The following is a 23,838-nucleotide window of genomic DNA, read 5'->3' on the forward strand; positions in this document are numbered from 1 at the left end:
TCCCCCCCAAAAATTGCACTGAAGAGTTTTTATTTCTCATGAGAGCAACCTTTTTTTATATGAACAATGACACCTCTTAATGATGATTGTCATGTAGCCTTGTTCTGATAGTCCCCCTGTGCGTGAAGGCACACGCACATACACACACACACACAAAGAAGGAAAGAGAGATAGAGGGAGTTGCGCAACTTGTGCACACAGAATAATGACACATTCGCGTGGGCTCGCTCCATAGCCGATAGTCCTGTGTATGGGCGCTTTCAGCTCTGAGCGCTCAGTTCGCCTACTCCGATAACGATTTAAATATTGCAATATCTTACTCCTTTCCGTATGGTTTTTCATTGCCTTCTATCACATAATGCATTTTAGGGTCACGCTGCATAAAAATGCAATTTATGAATGGATGGGATTGTCAGTTTGTATTAGGAGCCACAACATCTAGCGGGTAGCCATGAATTTAACGTTTCATCATAGCGTTCCTTTTTTCCATCCTATCCTTAGCGCATATTGAAGAGCAGGTGCAGAGGCAGCCTTGTGAGACTGCTGCGCAGAGACCACTGGCTATCGGTCGCTGAGGACTAACAAACATAGAAAAAGCCAGCCGTGCCGACATGGGTAAGTCTTCCTAACGTATTCTATGAAACTTGTGTGTTGGAACAGGAAGATTCTATTTTACAGAATGCTGGCTACCAGAAATGAAATAGTGTGGGGATGTGCCCCAAATCGGGATAAAAACAGGTTTTTGCGGTTTGAATGTTGCACCGTTTGTTGCGAGGTATAGCAAACATTCCGAAAAATGTACCAGCCACCAAAAGAATGAACCTTTCACAGACCGAGACAAACAGCAAAATCCAGTTTGAACTGTTGAGTCGAGCACATTTAACGGAGAGGCAGCTCGGGATGCCGTTTATGCTTAGTTTATGCATTGCATGTTATTTGTTAGCGGTTCCGTTTATGAACTTGTTCCGGTTTTTTTTTACCTGCTCCTCCGTTCAATTATCAGTACAGAGTAAATGCGGGTCAACTCTTTAGACGTTACAGTAAGCGTGTAAAAACGCCGTAAGCGCCTCGTTAACGCCGGGCTGTCCTAATGAGCTGCTGTGGCAAGCCCGTGTTCCTCTCGCCGGCTCCATAATGGTTCTATTGACTAACTCGCCAGGCAGGACTTCAGCAGGTTAGATCCAATTACCGCTCTGTGTGCCGTTTCAGTTCCATCCATAAGATGGGCTTTGCTGCTTTCTGGAAGCTAACCTCCTGGACTTGGTTAACCCCCTTCCCAGCTGGAGAGGTCTCACTACTCAGTTGTCAGCACCCTGGGTCGGAGGGGCTGCCACTTAGATCTCTTCATAATATTTGCCAGAATGTCACTCTCTGCGTTTGCAGAAGCAACCATGACCATACCAACAGCTGCTCTGGATGTGGCCCTTATCTGGTGCTGGTGTCTTTGGGGTTAGCCGCTATCTGGGAGTAAGGAGAGTGGGAGTGTGTCTCAGCCTGCCGGAGAGTTGTCATGTTAAACTCAATGACCGTGCTGAAGGAGCTGTCAAGCTGTCAGGCTTGCACACCTGAGTGGCCTCGTCACGTCCGCCTCTCTCTTAACCCCCGTTGCGCCGTCGGCCACAGCAAAAGCTACTGCTGTCACAGTCAGTTGCTGTTGCTGATGCGATCTGATTTGGTCTATCTGTCACAGCTCCGGTCTCACATGCGGGGCATGTGTGAGGTGAGGGAGCAGCACCCATGATACTGGCAGTTATCAGGACGCTCAGCGAGACCTGCCCCTCGCACTCTCAGGCAAATTGAAATTCTCCCTCTCCGCTTGTGTATAATAATGTTACAGTGTGATTCCTTTCCAAGCCTGTGTGTTCAGAATAACAATCAGCCTCCACCTTCGCAGAGAAACGCAGTGATTGCCAGGTTTGTCTCTCTGTAGAACCATCTGTGGAATGCTGACCTTGCCTGGGCTCTCCTAACATATTTACACCACGCTAATGTGCTCAATAATCAACCCAATTAAGGGGTCGCTGTCAGGACTAATTAAGAGCCCACACGGGGCGGTTGTTGTGAATGCGGAACCGCACTATCGTCTCCTGTCCCATTTATGAAGGGCTTGCCCTTGGTCTCCATAATTCACTAATGGATGGGCTTTCCTGCTGTAACATGCCCAGACTAATTTGGTTCACAACAACTGCAAATTAATCATAATAATCATCATATTGTGATTACAATTAGATCATTATAGCACTTGAAATACACAGGCATTAATGTTAAAATCAGGCGGTTTCAGGTACAGTACTACAGGAGTATTACAGACAGAAACGGCAGAGAGTCCAAGAGAGGCAGGCTGTGGAGATGAGCAGAGAGTTGATGTATCTGCATGAACATCTCCAAACTGAAACTTGTTGTGTTTAGCAGCATTGACACACACTCTTTTTAGAAGGCAGATTATCTGCCCCCATCGGGCACTGACCAAAAAAAAAGGCTGAGTGATACTTCTGATCAGGAGTTGCGTAACTTGATTTACATAATGCAATCATGGCAGTGAGGATGGACTCATCCTCATTACCTGCTATCAAGTGTGCTGTACATGCTGTTCTTCCAGCTGCCCTGTGCATCAGTCCTTTACAGAGAGAGAGAGCGAGGGAGAGTGGAGACCATGACTGTCCTCTCACAGGTCTCTCCTGGTTTACATAAGATGGACAGGCGTCCTCCTCTCTCATCCATTCTTAGGTGTGCCCGAGATTCCTCCCCATCATGTTATTATCTCAATTCTTCTCTTCTTTTCTTTTCTCTCCTCTCGTCTATTCCTCTTTCTTCTGTTTTCTCCTCCTTTTCTTTCCCCTTTTCTCTACTTTCCTCTTCTTCTCTCCCTCTCCTCCTGTCTCTTGTGTCCTCTCCTCTCCATCTCCTCTCTTCTTCTCCTCCTCTCCTCCTCCTCATCCACCTGTTCAGATGAAGAGCTGTGTGGGCTGACGTCTCTCTCTGCCTCCCTCTTTCAGAAGGCAGCTTGTCATAGTCTTTCGTGTGTGTGTGTGTGTGTGTGTGTGTGTGTGTGTGTGTGTGTGTGTGTGTGTGTGTGTGTGCGCGCGTGTATAGTTTCAGCAAGAGTGCGCGTGTGTTCTTTTGTTTTAGGGAGAACTCAGGCGTATTAAATCTCTTTGGTCCTCGGCCATATGTGCTACCTGAGAGCCAGTGCTCTCTATAGCATGTGAATCATCCCTTGGCTACTGCTCCCCCATACAAACCCTGCTGTGATTTAAGCTTGAGCTGTAAATCAGTCACTTAGCTCTCTTCCTCCCCGACGCCCAGAATAAAATAAAATCAAATCAAATGTTGCTGCTCAATCTCAAAATTAATGCCTGTAAAATAATGGGCTTTAAGTGTGCAAGAGGGTGCTTCATTTCAGTGCTGCATTTTAAGCCAGGTGACTTTGTACTGTGTGATGGTCTGCTCTACGGTGAATGTAGTTCACACAACAATGCCTTTTAGCCGTTAGGAGTCTACGCTCCCTCCCAAGGGATATGGAGTTTTTTGTAAGGGTATGTTTAGATTTGATTTAAATATAAAAATATATATATTACTCTCATGTTATTATTGCTGAGGTCTTTCAGAATATAATCATGCATGCCACTTTTGCCTCAATGTTTTTAGTTAGGGGAAATATACAAAAACATCAAGGCATTTCAGACTACCTAAAAAAGGCCTTAGACTCCTATGCTTCTCAGCTCCCATATGTCCACAAACTGGAAGGAACCAGTATAAATAATGCATCACACACATCCCATCTCTTTTAATGAGGAACTGGTTGATGAACGCATGACAGCTGGCCAAGCCACCCCCCACCTCACCCCCAAATCATAGCATCCATACGTGCTATCAAGGAAGAACTCAATAAATTAAATATTACTAACATTAATACTGGAGGAACAATTGCATTAGTATGAGAAGCTGGTAATAATGTTGTTAATTATTAAATGTTGTTGTTACTAAAGTTTCAAATACATTGGAGAGAGCTGTGTTCAGGACACGAGTAGCTGTCTGGATGGGCACGTGGTGTTGTATCTCATTCTGCTCTGTGTAATTAGATCTGGTGGAGATTCATGAAGAGGCCAGCTTTGGGGAAGAGGCCAGGTACCACCTCACATGCTTTGGCAGTGATGGCAATAGAGTAGGACTGTTTGGCCCAGACTGGGAGAGTCAGAGCTCTATGGTACCTGTATATGTCAAAACATCAACACCCTCCTTCCTCAGAGCAGGTGGAGAGCAGCACAGAATGACTTGATGTATCCATCAACACGTCTTTCAGCATGATCATTCAGAATTCAGTCAGGACCAATCTCACCGTGTAACAATTTCCTATTTGTTAGAGTATTGACAATCCCATAACAGTTATATTTGGCGGAATTGCTTTTTTTTTTGGGAGGGGGGGGGGGGGTTGGGTCTTCTTCAGTCATACTGGTATGTAGAAGTATATTACACAGCAGCTTTAACCCCCTAGCACAGGCCTGCAACCGATATGATGTTCTTACAGCAATAACATAATAGCAAAGTAAATGCAAATAATACAATGCAACAATAATATAACTAATATAAATACAACATAAAGTGTTAAAGTGTACACAACACAACAGTAGCCAAGTTAAGCAGTGTTATCTAAAGGATTAACATTAATAAATATAAGTAGTAAATAAGAAATGGCAATAATAAATATTAGTAGTAAATAAGAAATGACATTCATAAATATTATTAGTAAATAAGAAATGTGACAGATAGAGTCAGGGTTGGAATTGCCACAGAGGCGGCGGTACAATACTCTCACGATATTTGGGGCCACGATACGATATCGTTGTGATTCTTTACATTTTACAAGGATTGCGAGACGATTCTGCAATACATGCAATTTATTTCTCCCATATATTATGTTTCGTACACTGGGAATTTCTGCAGTCATTTTGGTGCGGTACATTTGTTCTCAACTCTGAATTCCTTTCCAATTCCACTGTGACGCAAGAGAAGAACGAGGTCTTGTGCCACCTTGTGGACTTCAGAAGCAATGTTATCAGAGTAAACGTATGTACCAATTTAAATAAATAAATAGATATTTCGATAATTGGTGCCGCTGTATCGATATATCATGCTGAGGAATATTGTGATATTGCACCGCATCGATTTTTTCTCCCACTTCTAACAGATGGCAATAGCAATCACTTCTAGCAATAATTTGAACAACAGAAAGAGGTGGAGCTGGGGTGGTCATGGGTATTTGTTTGGCAACTCAGCAGGCAAGTTGAATTGACCGAGGGCTGTCTTAAATGGGCCGCCTTAATTCAGGGAGCGACCGCGGCTGGTGTCTTCTTTTGTGTTATAGTTGCTTTTTGCAGAATTGCAATTAGACTTTGTTTAACAGCAGCAGAGTTGAGTTTGACTCCACACCATGTTTTGCACACAAACACAGTGTCACACACAGCTGACAGCTCAGTGTACTAACAGCTGTCAAGATGGGCTGAGGCTTCCTCTCAGTGTTGTGGCAATGCTTTCCCTTTGGCAAGCTAGTGTGAGCAGTATTCAATTTCAGCGTAACGTTTTGTTCTATAAAGTCAATCTGTCTGTCTGTCTATGTCACTCTTAGATCATCTGAGTGTGACTAACACGGGCTTCAAGCATGTGAGAAGATGCACTTCTTTAGTTTTGTTTCCTCTGTGGATTGAGTGTGATAAATCCCAATGTGTGTGTGTGTGTGTGTGTGTGTGTGTGTGTGTGTGTGTGTGTGTGTGTGTGTGTGTGTGTGTGCGCCTGTGTGCGTGAGTGTGTCTGTGTGTGTGTGTGTGTGTGTGTGTGTGTGTGTGTGCGTGGCCAGTGTGCAGCGCTGTGTAGAAATGATATGATTTATCCTGGTGCGTTGCGCAGTGCTCCGCTGGCGATGCGGCCGATGGTTGCCGCTTCTGGCTGAGCACTCTGGCTAATGGCCTCTCCGTGAGCGCACACACACACACGCACACACACAGAGCGCTCCGATAAAATATCAACTTGTGGCCAAGCCAGCAGAGACGACAGCTGAGCGTGTTCCAGCTGCCAGGATCTTCCATGGCTTTGGGGAACAGGTCTACCAGGATCTTCCCCAGGCGTGGGGGAAGGGGGCTGCCACTCTCTCACAGGCTATGGGGAAGGGGACTGCGGGATTCTCCCCAGTTTTGGGGAACAGATCTACCACGATCCTTCCTGACTTTGAAGAAGGGGGCTGCCATCACCTCACAGGCTTTGTTGAAGGGTGCTACCACGATCCTCCCTGGAAGGCGGCTAGTACCATTTCACAGAGCTGTCAAATGAATAGACTGGCCAAGCTGTGTGTCTCCAGAGCCCAGACACCTCTTGACCCATTGTGAATTGTGCCTTTTGAAAGCCATAGGATCTCATATGTAGTGGTTTATGGTTGCTATTTATTGTGTGCTCACTCTATTGCCGTAGCAGCAAACACACACCAGCCATCCCTGGACAGATCTGCCTTGAGTTTAGTGCAATATGCCAGCTGCCATTGCGTCATATTCGTTCATTGTTGGATCCTGCAGGGAAGGCATTTATATTTAATCTGGCCTTTACTCGACTGTATTTTAACATAAGCCTTCATCTCCAAAATAAGTTTAGACTCCCGCTTCAGCCAGCTATTGCAGCATGTCAGAGAGACAATCTTTACTGTACTTGGGGACACAGACTCAGTCTATGTGACTATGCTGTCCTAGACGTAACGACTTTACTGTACTTTGGGACACAGACTCAGTCTATGTGACTATGCTGTCCTAGACATAACGACACAGACTCAGTCTATCTTACTATGCTCTCCTAGACATAACGACTGCAGTAGCTCATTAGTGTGCATACGGGAGGAGGGCGGTGTAGGCATAACGATTTACTTTGCTTGATTCATCATTGCTCTGTTGATCCAGTCCCATGTTGTCCTAACCCAGCAATCTAATCACCCTTGCCTCTTGAGCCTCTCCGAGAGCAACAGTTCCTCTGTGTGGTGTGTAATGAGCATCCAGTGACACGACACTAAACAGCACAGCCGCCACTTCAGAGAGTGGACACAGGGGATTACACGTCAGGCCTAAGAGAGGATAATGACTGCATGATAAATCTAAACCCACAGATAGCTGAGAGGACAGAGATGGGTCTGGGGTAGTAATAGTCCTATGGCCGTACGCTGATTGATTGTGGAGCGGATAGTGTGTAATTAGCGTAACTGACAAGTGAAAGTGACTGAGGGAGAGAGAGAGGAGAGTGCCTGTGATCCTCTCCTGGGTGATATCAGATACAGAACAGCTGTAATTTATGTGGGGATGACACGGCCAGACACAGCCGCACACACATACTCGCAAACATATGTGCACACAAGAGCCCACACCATAATTATTATAATGGCTTAAAGCTGAAACGATGACATATCACAGTTGTAAAAGCTATCCAAACAGCAATCCATAACATAAGGCTGCTTTTTATAAGGAACAAATGACCAAACCTGATAGTAGCATTAGCCTTCTGTAATGGGAGCTTAGTGTTAATGTGGCCAGTGCTTTCTAAGGCCATGTCGGGTTATAGACCGTCAAGCGGCTGGAACAACAGCAGGTGAGCATAGGTTGGCACGCACCGAGGCTCCCATACGCCGTTTGTTCTGGTAGCTTGTGTGCGCTGATTGTGTTCCCTGTGGCCTCAACCCGGCATGTGGCCCACACTAACACTGACACGGATGTATGGCAGCTCTGATCGTCGCCTCTAGCCAGCAGCCTCTCCCTCACACACCCACGCTCATTTCGCCGCTCGGAGACAGAGGCACGGAAGACGGCAGCATGAGGGATCGAGGGAGTTGAGGGAACAAGGGAGGCGACGGTAGAAATCAGTCTGAATAAAGAGCCGCTTCCTCCATGGCTCCCCGTTCAGCCATATAATTGCCGGTGGAACCACGCTGACTGCCAGGGCCGGGGCGAACACTGCAAACACGGCAAACACAGCAGCGGAGAGACAGCTCTGTTAGAGGGAGGCTCTGGGAAAGCGACAGCGGTGCCATTTTTTATTTTGATTACAACAATAGGGTCGGAGAGAAAAAGTGAATCGTTTATCAAACCAGTTATTACGGGTGGGTGGCCGGTCGGACAGATGTAATTTTAAGGAAAAATGGTCTGTGCCTGTTTCTCTGAACTGGGTTGTTAAGCTGAGCCTGCCAGACGCCCTGTTGTCCACACCTCGTAGGCTAACGTTATCTCATGTTGTTCGACTGAGGCACCCAAAGTGCAGAGACAAGCTACTGAGCAACAAATAATTGTTCCTTCATCATTCAAACCTGACATTAAAGCTCAGAATGAACAAAAAAGAGCAGGAGACTTGTGCTTCAAACAAGACACATACTTGCAGGTGGTGGAAATGATCTCCCCTTGTCAGGTTAACTGAAGGAATTCCACATGTTTAACACATTTACAAGTCAATGGAATGTGTTATTGTCTCCCATATCTTTTATTAAGCATTCTGACACAATAGACTGAACTAAATCAGTGCTGTACCTTCAGAGATCTTCCCTGAGGGAGCATGGGAGGCAGTGTGCTTTGTACTGGGAATCTGAGGGAGTCTCAAACACGTGGCTGTATTAGTGCTGAGACTTTCTCCTGTGATGTGACGTGACTCTTTATGCTCAGCAAGCTCAGGGACTCTGTTTCCTGTGACTGACTGTTTCCTGCAACATGACATGGTTTCTTGTGGTGTGATCCAGGGTTATTATAGTTAACGAAAACTAAGACAAAAAAACTAAAACTAGCAAGAAGAAATCATTTTGTTCACTCAAATAAGAAAACATATTCAAAAACATAAAAACTTAAAATGAACAATGCAACAAGAACTGAAATGAAATAGAATTGCAGGTAAAATCAGCTGTTTTTGTTCCCCCCTCAATTTGCACTGTTGCTATACCACTTTGTGTTGTTTGTCTGTTCTGTTTGACCTCTTAAGAGACACTGGCCTAATAAAAAGGACATAGAATGAAACAAAATAAATCATATTTGGAATCATACATTTTATGTCATACAAGGCTTTTCCCACAATACCTGCAAAACATTCACACATAAAACTACATAAAAACTAACCTAAAAGTAGTCAATTCCTCAAAATAAAATAAAAACTACTTATGCATGCATACAACAAAACTGTAATCAAAACCCAAACAATGAACATAAAAAAAATGTGAGTGTGTATTTGTTTCCTGCAGTGCGACATGATGTGTGTGTGTTTCCTGCGGTGTGCCATAATACATGTGTGTTTCCTGCGGTGTGACATGCTGTCTGTGTTCCTGGGAGCGTGATATGTGTGTTTCTTGCGGTGTGGTGTGATGTGTGTGCTTCCTGTGGTGTGACATAATGAGTGAGTGTTTCTGGCAGTTAGATGCGATATGTGCGTGTGTCTTGCAGTGTGGTGACACTGACTGTCTTTCCTGTGTTGTGACGTTACGTGACCTTTGTCTGTATCTGCTCAGCAGGTTCTGTGACGGTGAGGCAACAGCTGGTGTGTCTCCTGCTGCAGGCCTCGGCCCTTCTACATTCCTCCTCCGGCGAGCGCTCATGTCCAATCAGCTGCCGCTGCGAGGGCAAAATCATCCACTGCGACTCGCTGGCCTTCCTGGAAGTCCCCGAGAACATCTCAGTCGGCTGCCAGGGCCTGTCATTGCGCTCCAACCAGCTGCACACCCTGCTGCCCTACCAGTTTGCCCATCTGAACCAGCTGCTGTGGCTCTACCTTGACCACAACCAGATAGCCCAGGTCGACAGCCGGGCCTTCCAGGGAGTGCGGCGGATCAAGGAGATTATCCTCAGCACCAATCAGATCTCCCAGCTCCACAACGCCACTTTCCACGGCGTGCCGAACCTGCGCAGCCTCGACCTGTCCTACAACAAGCTGGAGGCGCTACAGCCCGGCCAGCTCCACGGCCTGCGCAAGCTGCAGAACCTGCACCTGCGCTCCAACCTGCTCCGGGACCTTCCGCTGCGGGTCTTCCTGGAGTGCCGCAGCCTGGAGTTTCTGGACCTCGGCTACAACCGGCTGCGCGTGCTGACACGCACCATGTTCCTGGGCCTGTCGCGGCTCATGGAGCTGCACCTGGAGCACAACCAGTTTTCCCGCATCAACTTTTTCCTCTTCCCACGGCTCACCAATCTCCGCTCGCTCTACCTGCAGTGGAACCGCATCCGCGGGGTCAACCAGGGCCTGCCCTGGGCTTGGCACACCCTACAGAAGCTGGATCTCTCTGGCAACGAGATCCAGGCCCTCGACCCGGTAGTGTTCCAGTGCCTGCCCAACCTGCAGGTCCTTAACCTGGAGTCCAACAAGCTGGCTAATGTGTCCCAGGAGACGGTGGTCGCTTGGGACTCGCTGACTGCCATCAGCCTGGCAGGAAACATGTGGGACTGCGCCCCCGGCATCTGCCCTCTGGTGAACTGGCTGCGGAACTTCCGGGGCACTAAGGACACGAGTATCATCTGCAGCACGCCGAAGCACCTCCAGAGCGAGAAAGTTCTGGAAGCCACACGGAACCTCGCCGACTGTGAGGACACAGAGCTCTACGAGAGCACCACCTTCCCCCCAGCCATTGAGCCCGACACCCCCGAGCCCACCCCCGAGCCAACCACCCCATACACCAGCCCCCTTGCCCCGCTTCGACCCCCTGCCACCCCCACTCCCAAACCTCCTGTGGCGCCACACCCTTTACCCCAGCCGAACCCCCCCAGCCACAGCGGGTCTGACCGACGAGCCCCCCCGCCCCCTCAGACCACCCCTCCTTCTGAGAGCCTCCCGCTGACTCTGCCCCCAGATTCCAAGCACATCTCCTTCCACAAGGTGGTGGTGGGGAGCGTGGCGCTGTTCTTCTCCGTGTCTTTGATCTCCACCGTGGTGTATGTGTTCTGGAAGCGTCTGCCGGGGCTGGCGCGCCTGTTCCAGCAGCAGGCCGCCGTGGTCCGCAAGCGGCGGAAAAAAAGTCCAGAGCCAGAGCAGAACCTGAGCTCCCAGCTCCAGGAGTACTACATGAGCTACAACCCGGCGGCCACGCCCGACGGCATGGACGTGCTGGCCAATGGCACGGGGGCCTGCACGTGCACCATCTCGGGTTCGAGGGAATGCGAGGTATGACTCCACCCCCCTCCTCAAACTCAACCTAGGCAACCAAAACAAACATTCAGATGAGTCGAGCAGTGGAGCGAGAGGTAAATCCTGCATCAGGCATGTCTCTGGACGCCTCTGGAGTGGGGACAAGCACCCTTGGCTCTGTGGGCTGAGCGTAGCCACTCTCACTGTGGTTCACTGTGGGAAAACACAGGGAGAAAAAGACACTGAGGGGTGTCAATTTGAGTTAGATTGAGAACCCAGAGTCAATGGTACTTAGCCCAGGTTCAGAAGACTGCTTTGCTGCACTTTCATATGCATTTTGTGTGTGTGTGTGTGTGTGTGTGTGTTATTTTGTGCGTGTTATTTTTGTTCAACACACTGCCCAGATGAGGGCTGAAACTTGAACAGACGCAACCTTGCTTTGGTGCTGATCTGGCCCAGGTCCGCTAGATCTGTCCCAGAAGCACCTCCAATCTGGGTAGTCTCTCTCTGCACACAGTGTGCCTCACATCTCAGCCAAACACCTCTGGAAGACATACAGGCATCTAATCTCTCCTGCAGCGGCTGCCAGAGCATGCGCTGAATAATCACTGTCAGGCTTATGAGGGCTGTGCACAGGAAACATTGAGTGTGGCTGTAATATTTAGCTTACTGGCTTTTACATGTAATTACATGCCTGCTTGTCTACACGAGGACAAAGTTGAAAATGATCCATAATCAGCCGCACAGATCAGAATAATGGGGTATTGACCTGCAGTGCACAGCTCCACTAACTGTAATACAAGCCACTTAGAGAAACACAGTGCTGGCTTCCCTCTTTTCTACTCTCACTTGCTCTCTCAGTATCTCACTCTGCCTCCCGCTCCCTCTCAGAACTAAAATGTTGTGTGGGTGAATACACATGAGTTTACTAGTCCTTCTACCTGGCATGAAGGCTCACAGTTATACAGTGCCGTTTGTCCCTCTTCCTCTCTGGATGGTTAATATATCATCATTTCATTCTTCAGATCCAGAGGCACCGTTGGCAGTTTTTAGGAAAAGTGTGTGTCAAATATTTTGGAATTCATGGCAATGATGGAGAAAGTGTGCTTTTATATTTCTGTGTGGGAGTGTTTGTGTGAGTGTATGTGTGTGTGTGTGTGTGTGTGTGTGTGTCTCAGGCTTTTTCCTCAGTGTGCAGTTTTCTCTACAGGTTCATTCAGCACCTCAGCCATATGAGAATATATGGTAGTGTGTAGCGTGGTATGTTTTTGTGTATAGTATGAAAGTGTAGTATATATTATAGTATAGTATGTATTAGCATGTTGTATAGGTAGGTATTATGTGACATTGTGTTGGATACTGTACTGTGTATCATGTGTTGTATAGACTGCATTGGATGGAATTGCAGTCATGTGGAGTTGGTTGAGCAACCTCATGTTTCTATATGATGGTTCCTAGTTGAGGGGATGTTTGCAGCAGGAAGCAGCTGTCAATCATCAGTGAGCTGCAGGATTTCTCTGGCAGAACTAATCAGTAAGATGCGGACCCCCACTGAGGTACAGCACTACTGCGCCTAAAGTCGGGGTGTCATGGAGTCGCGCAGCACACCTCTCTCCGCTGAGATCTAAGTGCCTTTATTTATCAATGTATGTGCACCTGGTGCACTTTCTCCAAAAGGATTATTCATGCTTTAAGGCTCTCTGTTTGGGAAGAAAATTGAAAGTAATCTGTTTACTTAACTCGGCCCATGGAGAAAAGCAAAGATCACAGCAAACGCAAAGCCACCTAAATCCTGTAAATGTTTGCTGTGTGTAATTAAGTTCTTTGACGTTAACGATTATTAATGATCATGACATTAATGATCAGCACTGGATGACTCATTAGTATTGATTTCTAAGCTTGATTTTCTTCTGCTTGTTGTGTAGTCATTATTGAATCAAGCCTTAAATTCCTTAGGAGTTCTATTTATTCCTTAGAGCTGGATTTGGTAAAAGACCTCTGGCCCTCTTCCCTCTGTACACGTCCATCATTTGTGGCTTTTTCTGTTTATTTTGTAGCCCGCTCACTAATTATTTTGGAGGCATGAATTCATGAGGCACACTAAAGCCCCGGGCTAATCATTAAATGACTTTGGGGTACTTTTCTCCAGCCTTGACTGGCAGATGGTTTATTCAGTCACTCTGAGTCAAAGATCTGTGCCCTTAATCCAGGTATCCGGTGCAATGCTTAAAGAGATTATACAGCCTGGAATATAATTACTTTCACTCTATGGGTCTGCATATTCAAAACCTTGTGGAGAACGTGATTATATAAAATGAGGGAAGGATGCATAAGGATGAATATTCCTTCTGTTCAGCTCTCTCGACTGAGGGGGGATTCAGCTGTTCTTTTGCAAATGTTACATAAAGCACAAATTTCATCCTCTCACTCAACACACATTCACACTCAAACACACACACACACACACACACACACACACTCACAGTCACACACGCACATACTCAGACTCACACATACACACATATTTATGTGAATATACAAAACCAATAGTTGCATTCATCCAATTTACAATGACAAACTATTTACATACACACATACTCACCTGCATACTGACACTCATTAACACTCGTATTTGCATGTGCATAGAGAGTGATACACACACACACACTAAAACACACACACACACGTGCGCACACAAACAGGGAGGAAGGACACTAGTCTTTTTGTATTTTGCCTTTCATCTCGTGTGCAGTTCAATGATGGAGGCACTGGAGTCTGTTCTGTTTCAGATGATGAAAGTCCATAGTAACTGCTTTCAATACCAGAACATGCAGTGTGGCCCTTTCCAGTGTGAACATGTAGTGTGACCCCTTTCCAGTGTAAAGATTCAGTGTTGTAAAGAACTCTCAAGTGCATTGTGCTTAGTGTGTTTGTTTGTTTTTGTATGTTTGTGCAGTCAGCACAACTAGGAGTATGGGGGAAGTCAGTACAACTCCACTGGGGGTGTGGGAGGAGTCAGTACAACTCCACTGGGTGGGTGGGAGGAGTCAGTACAACTTCACTGGGGTGAGGGAGGAATCAATACAACTCCACAGGGGTTCCAACAGCATTCCGAATTTACAAACGGTTTCAGAGTTTATACCCTTACACCCGTCTGTGAGTCTGTTATTGAGTCAGTAAGAGAATATGCCTATCACTGAGCTTTTGATATGTACTAATGTTAATGAAGTTACCTTGCACAGCCTGTACTGTCTTTTACTGTAGATAAAAGCACAGATTTTAATCTAGAGGTTTGAAATGCATTAGATGTAGGTTTGGAATCACATATCGCACATCTTTCGCACTTAAGTTTTCAGGCTACCTGCTCTTAGTGATTCTAATATGCAACCACTGTGCACTAACAAAGTTTTAAAGCATGCATGAGGAGGTTTCAATAGGAAAACAAACATATTTTGAACAAATATTATGAGCAAACAAATTTTGAAAAATATCACAGCTTGACAGCACTGCATATACTTATACTTATACTTAAATATATATATATTTACAGAGCCCCCTGTTTGCAAGTAGTGATTTGATGATTAAGTGCTATAAGTAGAATATTATTATTTTAATATTATTTATCCAAAATCTGCAAATGCTACATTAAATTGACTTAAAATACCACATTGAAAAAAATGTCCTGTATTGTTGTAAAGATATATTATTCCAGTCTACATAGTAACAGACAGTGTTGGGAAGGATACTTTGAAAACGTATTCTGTTACAGAATACATGCCCAGAAATGTAATCTGAGTAACGTATTCTGAATACTTGGATTACTTCCACATTGAATTGCATTTTATAAGTGTAGGAATGCGGCCATCAAATCCTGCTTACTAAACAGGCCTAATCTGGTGTGTTCTTCTGTTCCAACTGGCTGCATGTGATACATTTTTTGTGTTTGTAGTCCCGAACTGCATACTACAAAAATCTAACTGCAGTTTAAGCGAACACAAGCTCATTTTAGCTAACGTTAGCTAGCATGTCAAACAGGGCTAATCAGAGTCTTTCCACGGCTCCGGGGCTATTAAATCAGCACATAGGAGATTGTAAAATCGCACATCTGGCTGATACAACTATAAAATAGCAAGGTGACCAGTAAAACTACAGCAGATGACTAGCCTTGGCTAATTCAATAAATAAGCTTACTTAAGATCCTTCTTCAGGTTGGAGGTGGAGTCTTTGGACACTGAAAGGAGGTTGGTTGCTGGCAAGCAGAGGTTGCACTGCACAGTTATATTACGTTCTCCCTTCTCTTTCTTTAACGTGAAATGCCGGTCGAATTTCCAGGATAGAAACGCATTCCTGCCCTGGCTCTGTTGTGCCGGCTCTGGCACCTGCTCCTTTTCCGACTCCATTAGCAGCTACTGATCGCGCAAGCTAATTTTCATTCATTTTCATGTTGGGGCTTCTGGGAAATGTATCAAGTTGCCTTAATTTATTTAGAGAGTGAATAAACTTGTGAAACAGAGAAGTACCGTCATGTAATCCATTGATTTCAACAATGTAACTGTATTCTGAATACCATCTATTTAAATTGTAACTGTAACGGAATACAGTTACTCATAATTTGTATTCTAAATATGTAACGCCGGTACATGTATTCCGTTACTCCCCAACACTGGTAACAGATATTATCTTATACAGTTCTGTAATCTCTTCATAAGCAGTGATCTGGTGTGTGCGTGTGTGCATGCGTATGTGTGTTTGCATGAAGGGGTGTGTGTGTGTGTGATGTGGGGTGTCAGCAGAATGTTCAGACTCTATAGGAGTAGTCTAACTGTGAGTGAGTGTGCCATAGTGTGTTTGTGTGTGTGTGTGTGTGTGTGTGTGTGTGTGTGTGTAAGTACTGTGATGAGAACACGTAGCGATTGGAGATATTCACCCCTCTGGACCGTTACACACCATCTCAGAGAGATGTATGTTCCTGGTAATGTCAAAATGATGAATTAGCTTATTCTATATGGCCCTATACACTCAATTGCTATCTTTTAACAGTGCTTTTAAAGTGGCAAATTCTGTAAAATGTATATTGAGTGTATGACTAAGTTAATAGCTGTCTGGGCTCAGCATTAACTGTTGCCAGGTTACACTTGGCAACCCAGATGAATGGAATTGGCAACTTCCTTTTAGCACATAATGAATAAAAAGAAGGCAGTCTGAGTGAAATGTTAGTATGTTATTGTGTCGAGGGTACAGACTGGCTGAACTGTGCTGGGGTTGTGGTGGACTGTGGATATGTTGAGCTATGTTTGTTTTTGCTGTTTATCACCTCTCGTATCTGCAAGCAGCTTCATCTGCACAGACATGCCAACAGGTAGCTTGGATGTAGTTGGATACCTCTTAACGGTCAGGAGGTGAAGTGGCCTTCTATTCTGGCAAAGCTATCTCATAGCATGTGGCATTTGAAACATGCTTTAATGTTATTGAAAAGGAGCTTTGTCCCATTCTCAGCCCACATATTTGAGGGGTTGGAGCTCGGTTACCTCTGGAAGTGACACTTAAGGTCCTAAGGTCATTGAAGGGCAGTGAGCAAAGCAACAAGTCCGCTGTGCATGAACTAAAGCTAATCCACAAACTTGGCAAAATCATTTTGCTAATTTAATACCATGAGCAAGATCCTAATCACAAACATGGGTGGGTCAGCGTAATGCTCCTCCGTGCCACACAATAGCTTTAAGGTGCTGGTGTGGTTCATGGATTTGTCATTGGGTGCGCCGGTGCTGATGTCAACACAGCTCCTTAACCATTTATGCTTGTGCTTGGTGCGTGTGTGACTCGCTGCAGTTTCCTCGTAAACGATTTCGCTACCAAAAAAAATACCATCTACACCGCTGGAAAGTAATGCACCAAATTAGAGCACAGTGAAACATACGTGACAGTTAACTGTATCACCAGCATCCATTTGTGGATTAACCACTGGAAGAAGCGATATGAAGAGGTAATATGCCAGACAGAGAACAGATATATAACCTAGGCTATATGACATGACAGTTAAACTGTTTCACTTATGTTCCTCCATTTGTGGATTAAACTGGACGGGTCCTAAAACTTTATGGTCAGTGTTTTAGTTGCCAGCAAAACTAGCCTGTTACCTATCTGTAGGTTAATATAACTTGTTATGGAAACAAAAGACGGCCACAACTGCACTATGAAACAGTGTTATTTTAGAGATTTTCATCAGGAAAAGACGTTGGCATCAGCCAAGACTATAACCACACAGTGGTTTGTACAATAGTATCAGTAATTTCGCTCCACAAGTTCTGTGCCATCTGGGAATCCCTATGCTCCCGCATTGAAGGGTCATAGAGATGCCTGTCGGATGCCAGACGGACTTGCAAATTGTGTCTCCAACTCATTCATTTTGCCTATGTGCCAACTGAGGTAAAAACACTGGGAGGTGTGCGGCTAACCGAAACGATGATTTTTTTTAGCACACAGCTTGTAATGGCAAGCATAAATCCCCCTTTAGTTCATGTGCGACTGCGAGCATAAATCCCCCTTTAGTTTATGTGCAACGGACTTTGCTCGTTGCCCGTCAGTGAGATTAGGGTGCATCATATCACACACTCTACTTACTGCTTCACCTGCGCACCTTGTGCGTGGGTATGTGTGTAGTTCTGAGTATACTACATGTTGCTCCGGATGGATGAAGAAAGAATATCCCTTTAAAATCCTCAAATGGCTCCAGGTGAATTCAGGCAGATTACATTCCAAGCTGAAGACCCACAGCTGTGATCTCAAAGTACACTTTCAAATGTATGTTCATGTATGTTACCTGTGATTCAGCCATTTTATTGGCATTGCTCCCAGTGAGAGCAGAGATTTATATTACTGGGGTAGCTTGTTGAGTGGGATATATATGGTTAATTTGGGTGGCTTTATTTTAGTAGGGTAGCTTTATATGAGTGCGCTCCAGGTTTAGGTGAGTGGAGTGCATTTGTATGCAGTCTATTTCCATCAGGTACACTCCCCAATACTCAACGATTCAAGAGCTCTTTCATGAGCGTAAAAGCATGAGCGTAAAAGCATGAGAGATACAGGAGATTGTGTATCGGGGCTGCAGATCCACACATGATATGGAAAGGCACTTAAAAACAAAGGGTCCTTGAAACCACAATCCCACATTTCTACAATCCCAGCAAAAACCCATTAATGTGGCACTGACATTTCCTCTTCAATATTGTTTTTAAAATTGTGCTCGTGTATCAGGCGCATGCACAGGAGGCGCAGGTGCCGTCACTACAAATGAACATGTGCTATGACTGCCATACCATAGAGCCTGGTTCTTTGGCATTGCGGCCAGGGTGCAGGTTTGGTACTCTGCAGACCTGAATTCAAGGCAAGGTGAGGGGACTGCTCTCTGCCTTCGCTACAGTTTCCATAAGGATTGCTTAGAATACTTTTTACGTTTTTTTCCAATGGGTGAAAAACTCATTACCCCCATATAACAAATTAAATTATACTCAGGGACAGAGGCTTGGCCCTTGGTGTGGTCAGGGTTTTCCATAGCACCCCCATATAACATTGAGTCTTGTGCCCGGTGTATAGTTTCACCTACACACACCAAATTTGATAGGTATGAAGGATTCCCCAAGACAAACAATTTTGAGGCGGCAAAATTATAAAATTTGCCATGTATTTCTTGACACTCAAACAGATTTTTGGGTTCCTTGACCAGTCTGATGAGTGTCATGATGTTTAACCAATCAAATGAATGAGTTGTAGCATGGGGGTTGGTCTAGAGGTGCCTACCTCATGACGTACACATTGAGTCACGTTTGGACAAGGGTCACTGCCATGTTTGTTTATGTGTTTAGAGCATATGAATGGTGTTGCTACTTCACCAATGTCTGGAGGCATTTCGCATGCCTAGTAAAAATTAAACTTGTTTAATTGTGGTGTGATTAAGTCAGGGATAATGGTTCATCAGCTGTCCCGATATGAACTGGATTAGGCGTAGGCTATCGAGTCGAGGCGTCGTAAACTCACCAATGTAGGGAGACATTTTACATGCTTAGTAACAAGCCAGCTCCAAATGGGCTTTTAAGAGAAGCCGCCATTGTATTTTGTTATCTCAGTTAATTGTGGTTTTGTGTAAATTTGGTAATTGTCAGGGAGGAAGGTTGACTAACTGTTTAGAGTATGAAACGATACAAAAATCTTGAACGAGGCAACGAGGGAAACTTGTTTTATGTACACCTGCGTGTGCATAAAGGAAATATTATGGTTAATCTATAAAAGTCTACCTGTTTGTGGCAAATTACTACTTTTGACATGGAGTAAGATTACATTAGATAGATTGCTTGGTTCACATAAAATGATTCTGTTGATGACCCCGAAACATTTCAGCTGTTGCCATGGACATGTAGCCTAATGTCAATAAAAAACAGTTGGCTCAAATTAACTGTATATTTATATGTATGTGTAAGAGGTTTAATTACCATCAAATACAGATTGGATGATTATTAAAGCTAATTTATTGCAAGGAAGGATAAGCATGTTATGCTAGCCCATGGTGTGCAGGCTATTGAAATATCGATTGCTAAATGAACTTCTATTCCAGTACATGACAATTTCAAGCAAGAGGAGTATGACAAGTCTGTTTACATTATATAAGCTTTAGGGCTATCACTTTTTTTTGTTCAAAAGGAAAGTCACGGTTATCCCAGCCATGTTGTCGTGTTATGAGGTGTAATGTTTTTCTATTTCTATTTTCTCTTGATCAATGAATTGTTAATGCCATTGAACATACATTTTATTGAAGTGTTGCTTAAACGTTGAGCATTATGACTAACATACTAAAACTGTGTCTTTGTGAATGTATTCAGTACACAAAAACAGCCACTTCCAATGTTTGAAAACAAATTGCTTTTAGGACACACTTGGAAAGCAAATGCTCTCATTTATAGCTCTCCACTATTCAGCTCACAACACAACTCATGAGTTGCATCTATTACAGTTTGTGTGTCAAATCATCAATAATCTTGCTAAAGTAATAAATCACAAGCCGCTCATGCAGATTAAACTGCACAAAATATTTAGACATTGAACATTATGACTTACCAAGTTCTGCTTATACCACTGCCTTCCATACACAAAAACTGATACTTCTAATGTTTAAAAACTCCTGCCCTTTCCCACACACATCTCAAGAAACCATTCAGGCAAAACCATGCAAATCATTTATTGCATACATACAGAATTTAGCCTGCATGATGTAAGCATGGTTGAGATCTAGATTTTTAATATGTGAACTGCAGTACTTAATTAACGTAGTGTGATGTGGCAGACAACAGAGCTGTGGCGGTTCATTACACACTCGCTCGTGAAGGTTAAACTGCACAAATTGGAACATTATGTAGTCGAAACACGAATAATGACTCACACATAGAAAATACATTTGTCTGGAAATTACATAGTACGTGCAATATCATAGAAATAAAGGACATTTGTCAGATGCATATTTACACAGTACACAGAAGTGGTTGCGGTACTCTGACGGGCCAAACCTCGGGTTGCCGTCGAAATGTGGGTTTGGCCAAAAAGCTCAGAGACAGTGAGGGTTCAAAGATAAATTGTTTAAGAAACTTTTCAAAATATACAGGAGACCTGCTAAGCCTCTCAATATGCAGAGGACAATAATCAGCAGTCTCACTGAAAAATATAACCTGCTAAGCCTCTATATGAGCAGAGGACAACAATCAGCAGTCAAAAGAAACAAACAAAACCTGCTTAGCCTCTCATTTACCAGAGGACAATACTCAGCAGTACCAAGGTCTACAAAGATGCACATACCTGACAAGACAAAACTTTTTTCCCCCTAGACAGAACAGTGAACATACTGTATAGGAGGTGGCAAAAACCATTTCTAAAAAAGGGGTAGACACAAAAATCAAACAATACACAGATGACAATACAGACCATGAAACATGCACATGGCATTTTTCAGTGTTTTAAACAACAAAGAAATAACTAGGTAATAAAATTATATATTCCAGGTATGTTAAAAAACACCTTATCAAAGTGGACTGGCAGAGACCTTTTCTAGTGTCCCTTCTGCCAGTCTAGGCATTTAGCAGTGTAATTAGCTAGGAACCAAAATACATTTTCTGGGTTGCTGGCGTGCGCTTCTTGCGTCGGACTGACCATCTAGCTGAGGCCTCTCAGACACCCTGTTACAGGACGAATGTGAGCTGTTGAGATGTTACTGTAATGTTGAACCGATGCAAGTGTGTGTGTGAGCATGACCATGTGGACCATATTCCTGTTTGAGTGTTAGCCAGAAGAGGAGTTATGAGAGTTTACACTTCTGGTAAGTCGTTGCTCTTCCCATTGGTGTGGTGTGGTGTGGTGTGGTGTGAATCTGACTGCAGAGTGACCGCATGAAGAACCAAGGCACTGCACAACTGAGGGTCTGCTAAATCTATGAGCACAGTCAGGTGCTGGGCGGCTATTGTACCGGAGCAGGGGAGTGAAAGGGTCAGAGGATCTGGGGGACGGTGTGGAAAGAGTGTTGTGAAAAATGTGTCATGAGTCAGTGAACTGTGAGTGTCTGAACTATGAGTGAGAAGATGTCATCCTCACTGTACTCTTGTGTGCTTTATAAATCTAACAGAAGCCCGTATCTTGTGTTTGGCTGCATTCAGATGAAAGTCAAGTTCTGACAGCATTTGGTGTTATTCAGGTAAATGTCAAGTTCTGACAACATTTGGTGTTGTTTAGGTAAAAGAGTCCGAAGCTGACTGTCTAGTTGCATTGAGGTAAAACTCACATACTGGTTGTGTTTTGGTGGAAGTCATGTGTTGATTGGTTGGTAGCGGACTAAAAGGGGTCTTCCTCCACACCTATGCATCTCTGCAGTATAGTCTAATTTGCTTATAAATGAAAAGAAGCACTTTTATTGCTCTACTTTATTGTGTGTGAAGATTCAGCCTCTCTATCACTCTAAAGCAGCCAGACAGCCGGCTGTAGATAGTTCCTCGTTCAGCAGCATCACACTGTTAAAGTCATTTAGTGAACACACTGAGAGGAACAGCAATTCATTTACTGAGCACACAGATTGCCGCTGTGCACGAGCAATATTTTCTCTCCCTCTCTCCGCGGCTTAAAGTGTCCATTAAATCCTTAAATGCTTGCACGCCAAAGAGCGCTCTTGTTGAATATGCAATAGGGGCTAGATTAATATTTTCTCCCCTTTTTTTTTTAATCCATATTTTTGCAAGGACTGCTCTTTGGGGAGTAGTTTAATGTGCACATCATCAGATTTTCCACTGATAAATTCATTAATTACTTTCAGGAGTGATTAGTCCAGGAGGGGGGATACTCCGGTGCACATGAGAGAGATGGCGGGGGCGGGGTGGGGGGGATTGGGGGTATGTGGGCTCGTGAGGAAACCATGAGGAAAAGCTTCTGCTCTCTCCCCCTTTTCATCACACCAAGGTAGGGGGCTCCAGTACTGACCCACAGAGTATTTAGAGTCTTAGAGTAAAGAGTCACTTCAAACAAAGGGAAGGAAGGGAACGGAGGGAAGTACAATAGAGGGGGAGAAAAGCAACGGATGGAAAAGAAAGAGGGAGGTTGGGTGAGGCAAAGCCAAGAGGCCTGGAGCTAACTGTCACCATGAGTCTGTGCTGTTTAAGTCACTGGCCGCACATGTGCCTGCCTGGGGAGGGCCATGTGGTGTGTGTCTGTGGGGGTAGTGGTCGTGTGTATGTGTTATTTTTTGTGTGGTGTGTATCGTGTGCGTGTGTGGGCGTGCCTGCGTGCATACGTTTCTGTGTGTGTGTGTGTGTGTGTGTGTGTGTGTGTGTGTGTGTGTGTGTGTGTGTGTGTGTGTGTGTGTGTGTGTGTGTGTGTGCGTGCGTGCGTGCTTGCTTGCTTGCTGGCGTGTGTGTGTGTGTGTGTGTGTGTGTGTGTGTGTTTGTGTGTGTATGTATGTGAGTGAGTGAGGGGCTCTCAGCTGTGTGTGGGTTGAGGATCTGGAGCTGCTCTACCCTCATCTGTGAGCGTGCTCAGTCAGTCCCTGCAGCGAGCAGAGAAGTCTCGGGAGAGGAAGTTGGTTTCCATCTGAAAAGACAGACAGGGACAGGCAAAGACAGGGACAGACCGGGACAGGGACACACAGCAGATGATGACAAACACGGATCTGGGCCATATCCCTTTTTTTACACTGGAGATGACAGGAGGGTATGGGGGTGGTTGCAGTCACACACACACAACACACACACAAAAAGCACATCATGTATTGAATGCAAATTGATACAATGCATTTATTGTACGCCCACATGCATGTGCACACTTGCGCACACACACACACACACACACACACACACACACACACACACACACACACACACACACACACACACACACACACACAGGTGACCTGAGGTCGAACTACTTCTCTTATTAGCCCCCCCCACGCTCTGCTTTAATCTCTGTCCATTCTCTCTGCACATCTCTCAGCTGCTCCCTTCCTTCACAAGGTCAATTAAATGGGCTGCCAGTTAAATCAAAACCTCTGCTGGGTTGGCCAGCACTTCCTCCCTCTCTACACACACACACACACACACACACACACACACACACACTCACACACACACACACATGCACACACAAAGGGCCCACATACACTCTATCTCTCTCTCACACACACACAGGGCTCACACACACACACAC

The 23,838-nt window shown here is 44.9% G+C and overlaps 1 protein-coding gene across 2 annotated transcripts; it reads left to right on the forward strand.

Annotated features, from left to right (window-relative positions):
* The first annotated feature begins 211 nt into the window (after nt 1-211).
* On the forward strand, nt 212-11,380 carry lrrtm4l1 (leucine rich repeat transmembrane neuronal 4 like 1). 2 transcript variants are annotated; one of them, XM_031578023.2, is made up of 2 exons: nt 212-615; nt 9,509-11,380. In XM_031578023.2, the coding sequence occupies exons 1-2, from the start codon at nt 612-614 to the stop codon at nt 11,155-11,157; spliced, it is 1,653 nt and encodes a 550-aa protein (XP_031433883.1). In that variant the 5' UTR covers nt 212-611; the 3' UTR covers nt 11,158-11,380. The 2 variants fall into 2 exon arrangements, with proteins under 2 accessions (XP_031433883.1, XP_031433882.2); XM_031578022.2 differs by having other exon boundaries at nt 9,512-11,380.
* Nucleotides 11,381-23,838: the final 12,458 nt, after the last annotated feature.

Source organism: Clupea harengus, chromosome 12 (assembly GCF_900700415.2).
Source record: "Clupea harengus chromosome 12, Ch_v2.0.2, whole genome shotgun sequence".
NCBI classification, from domain to species: domain Eukaryota; kingdom Metazoa; phylum Chordata; class Actinopteri; order Clupeiformes; family Clupeidae; genus Clupea; species Clupea harengus.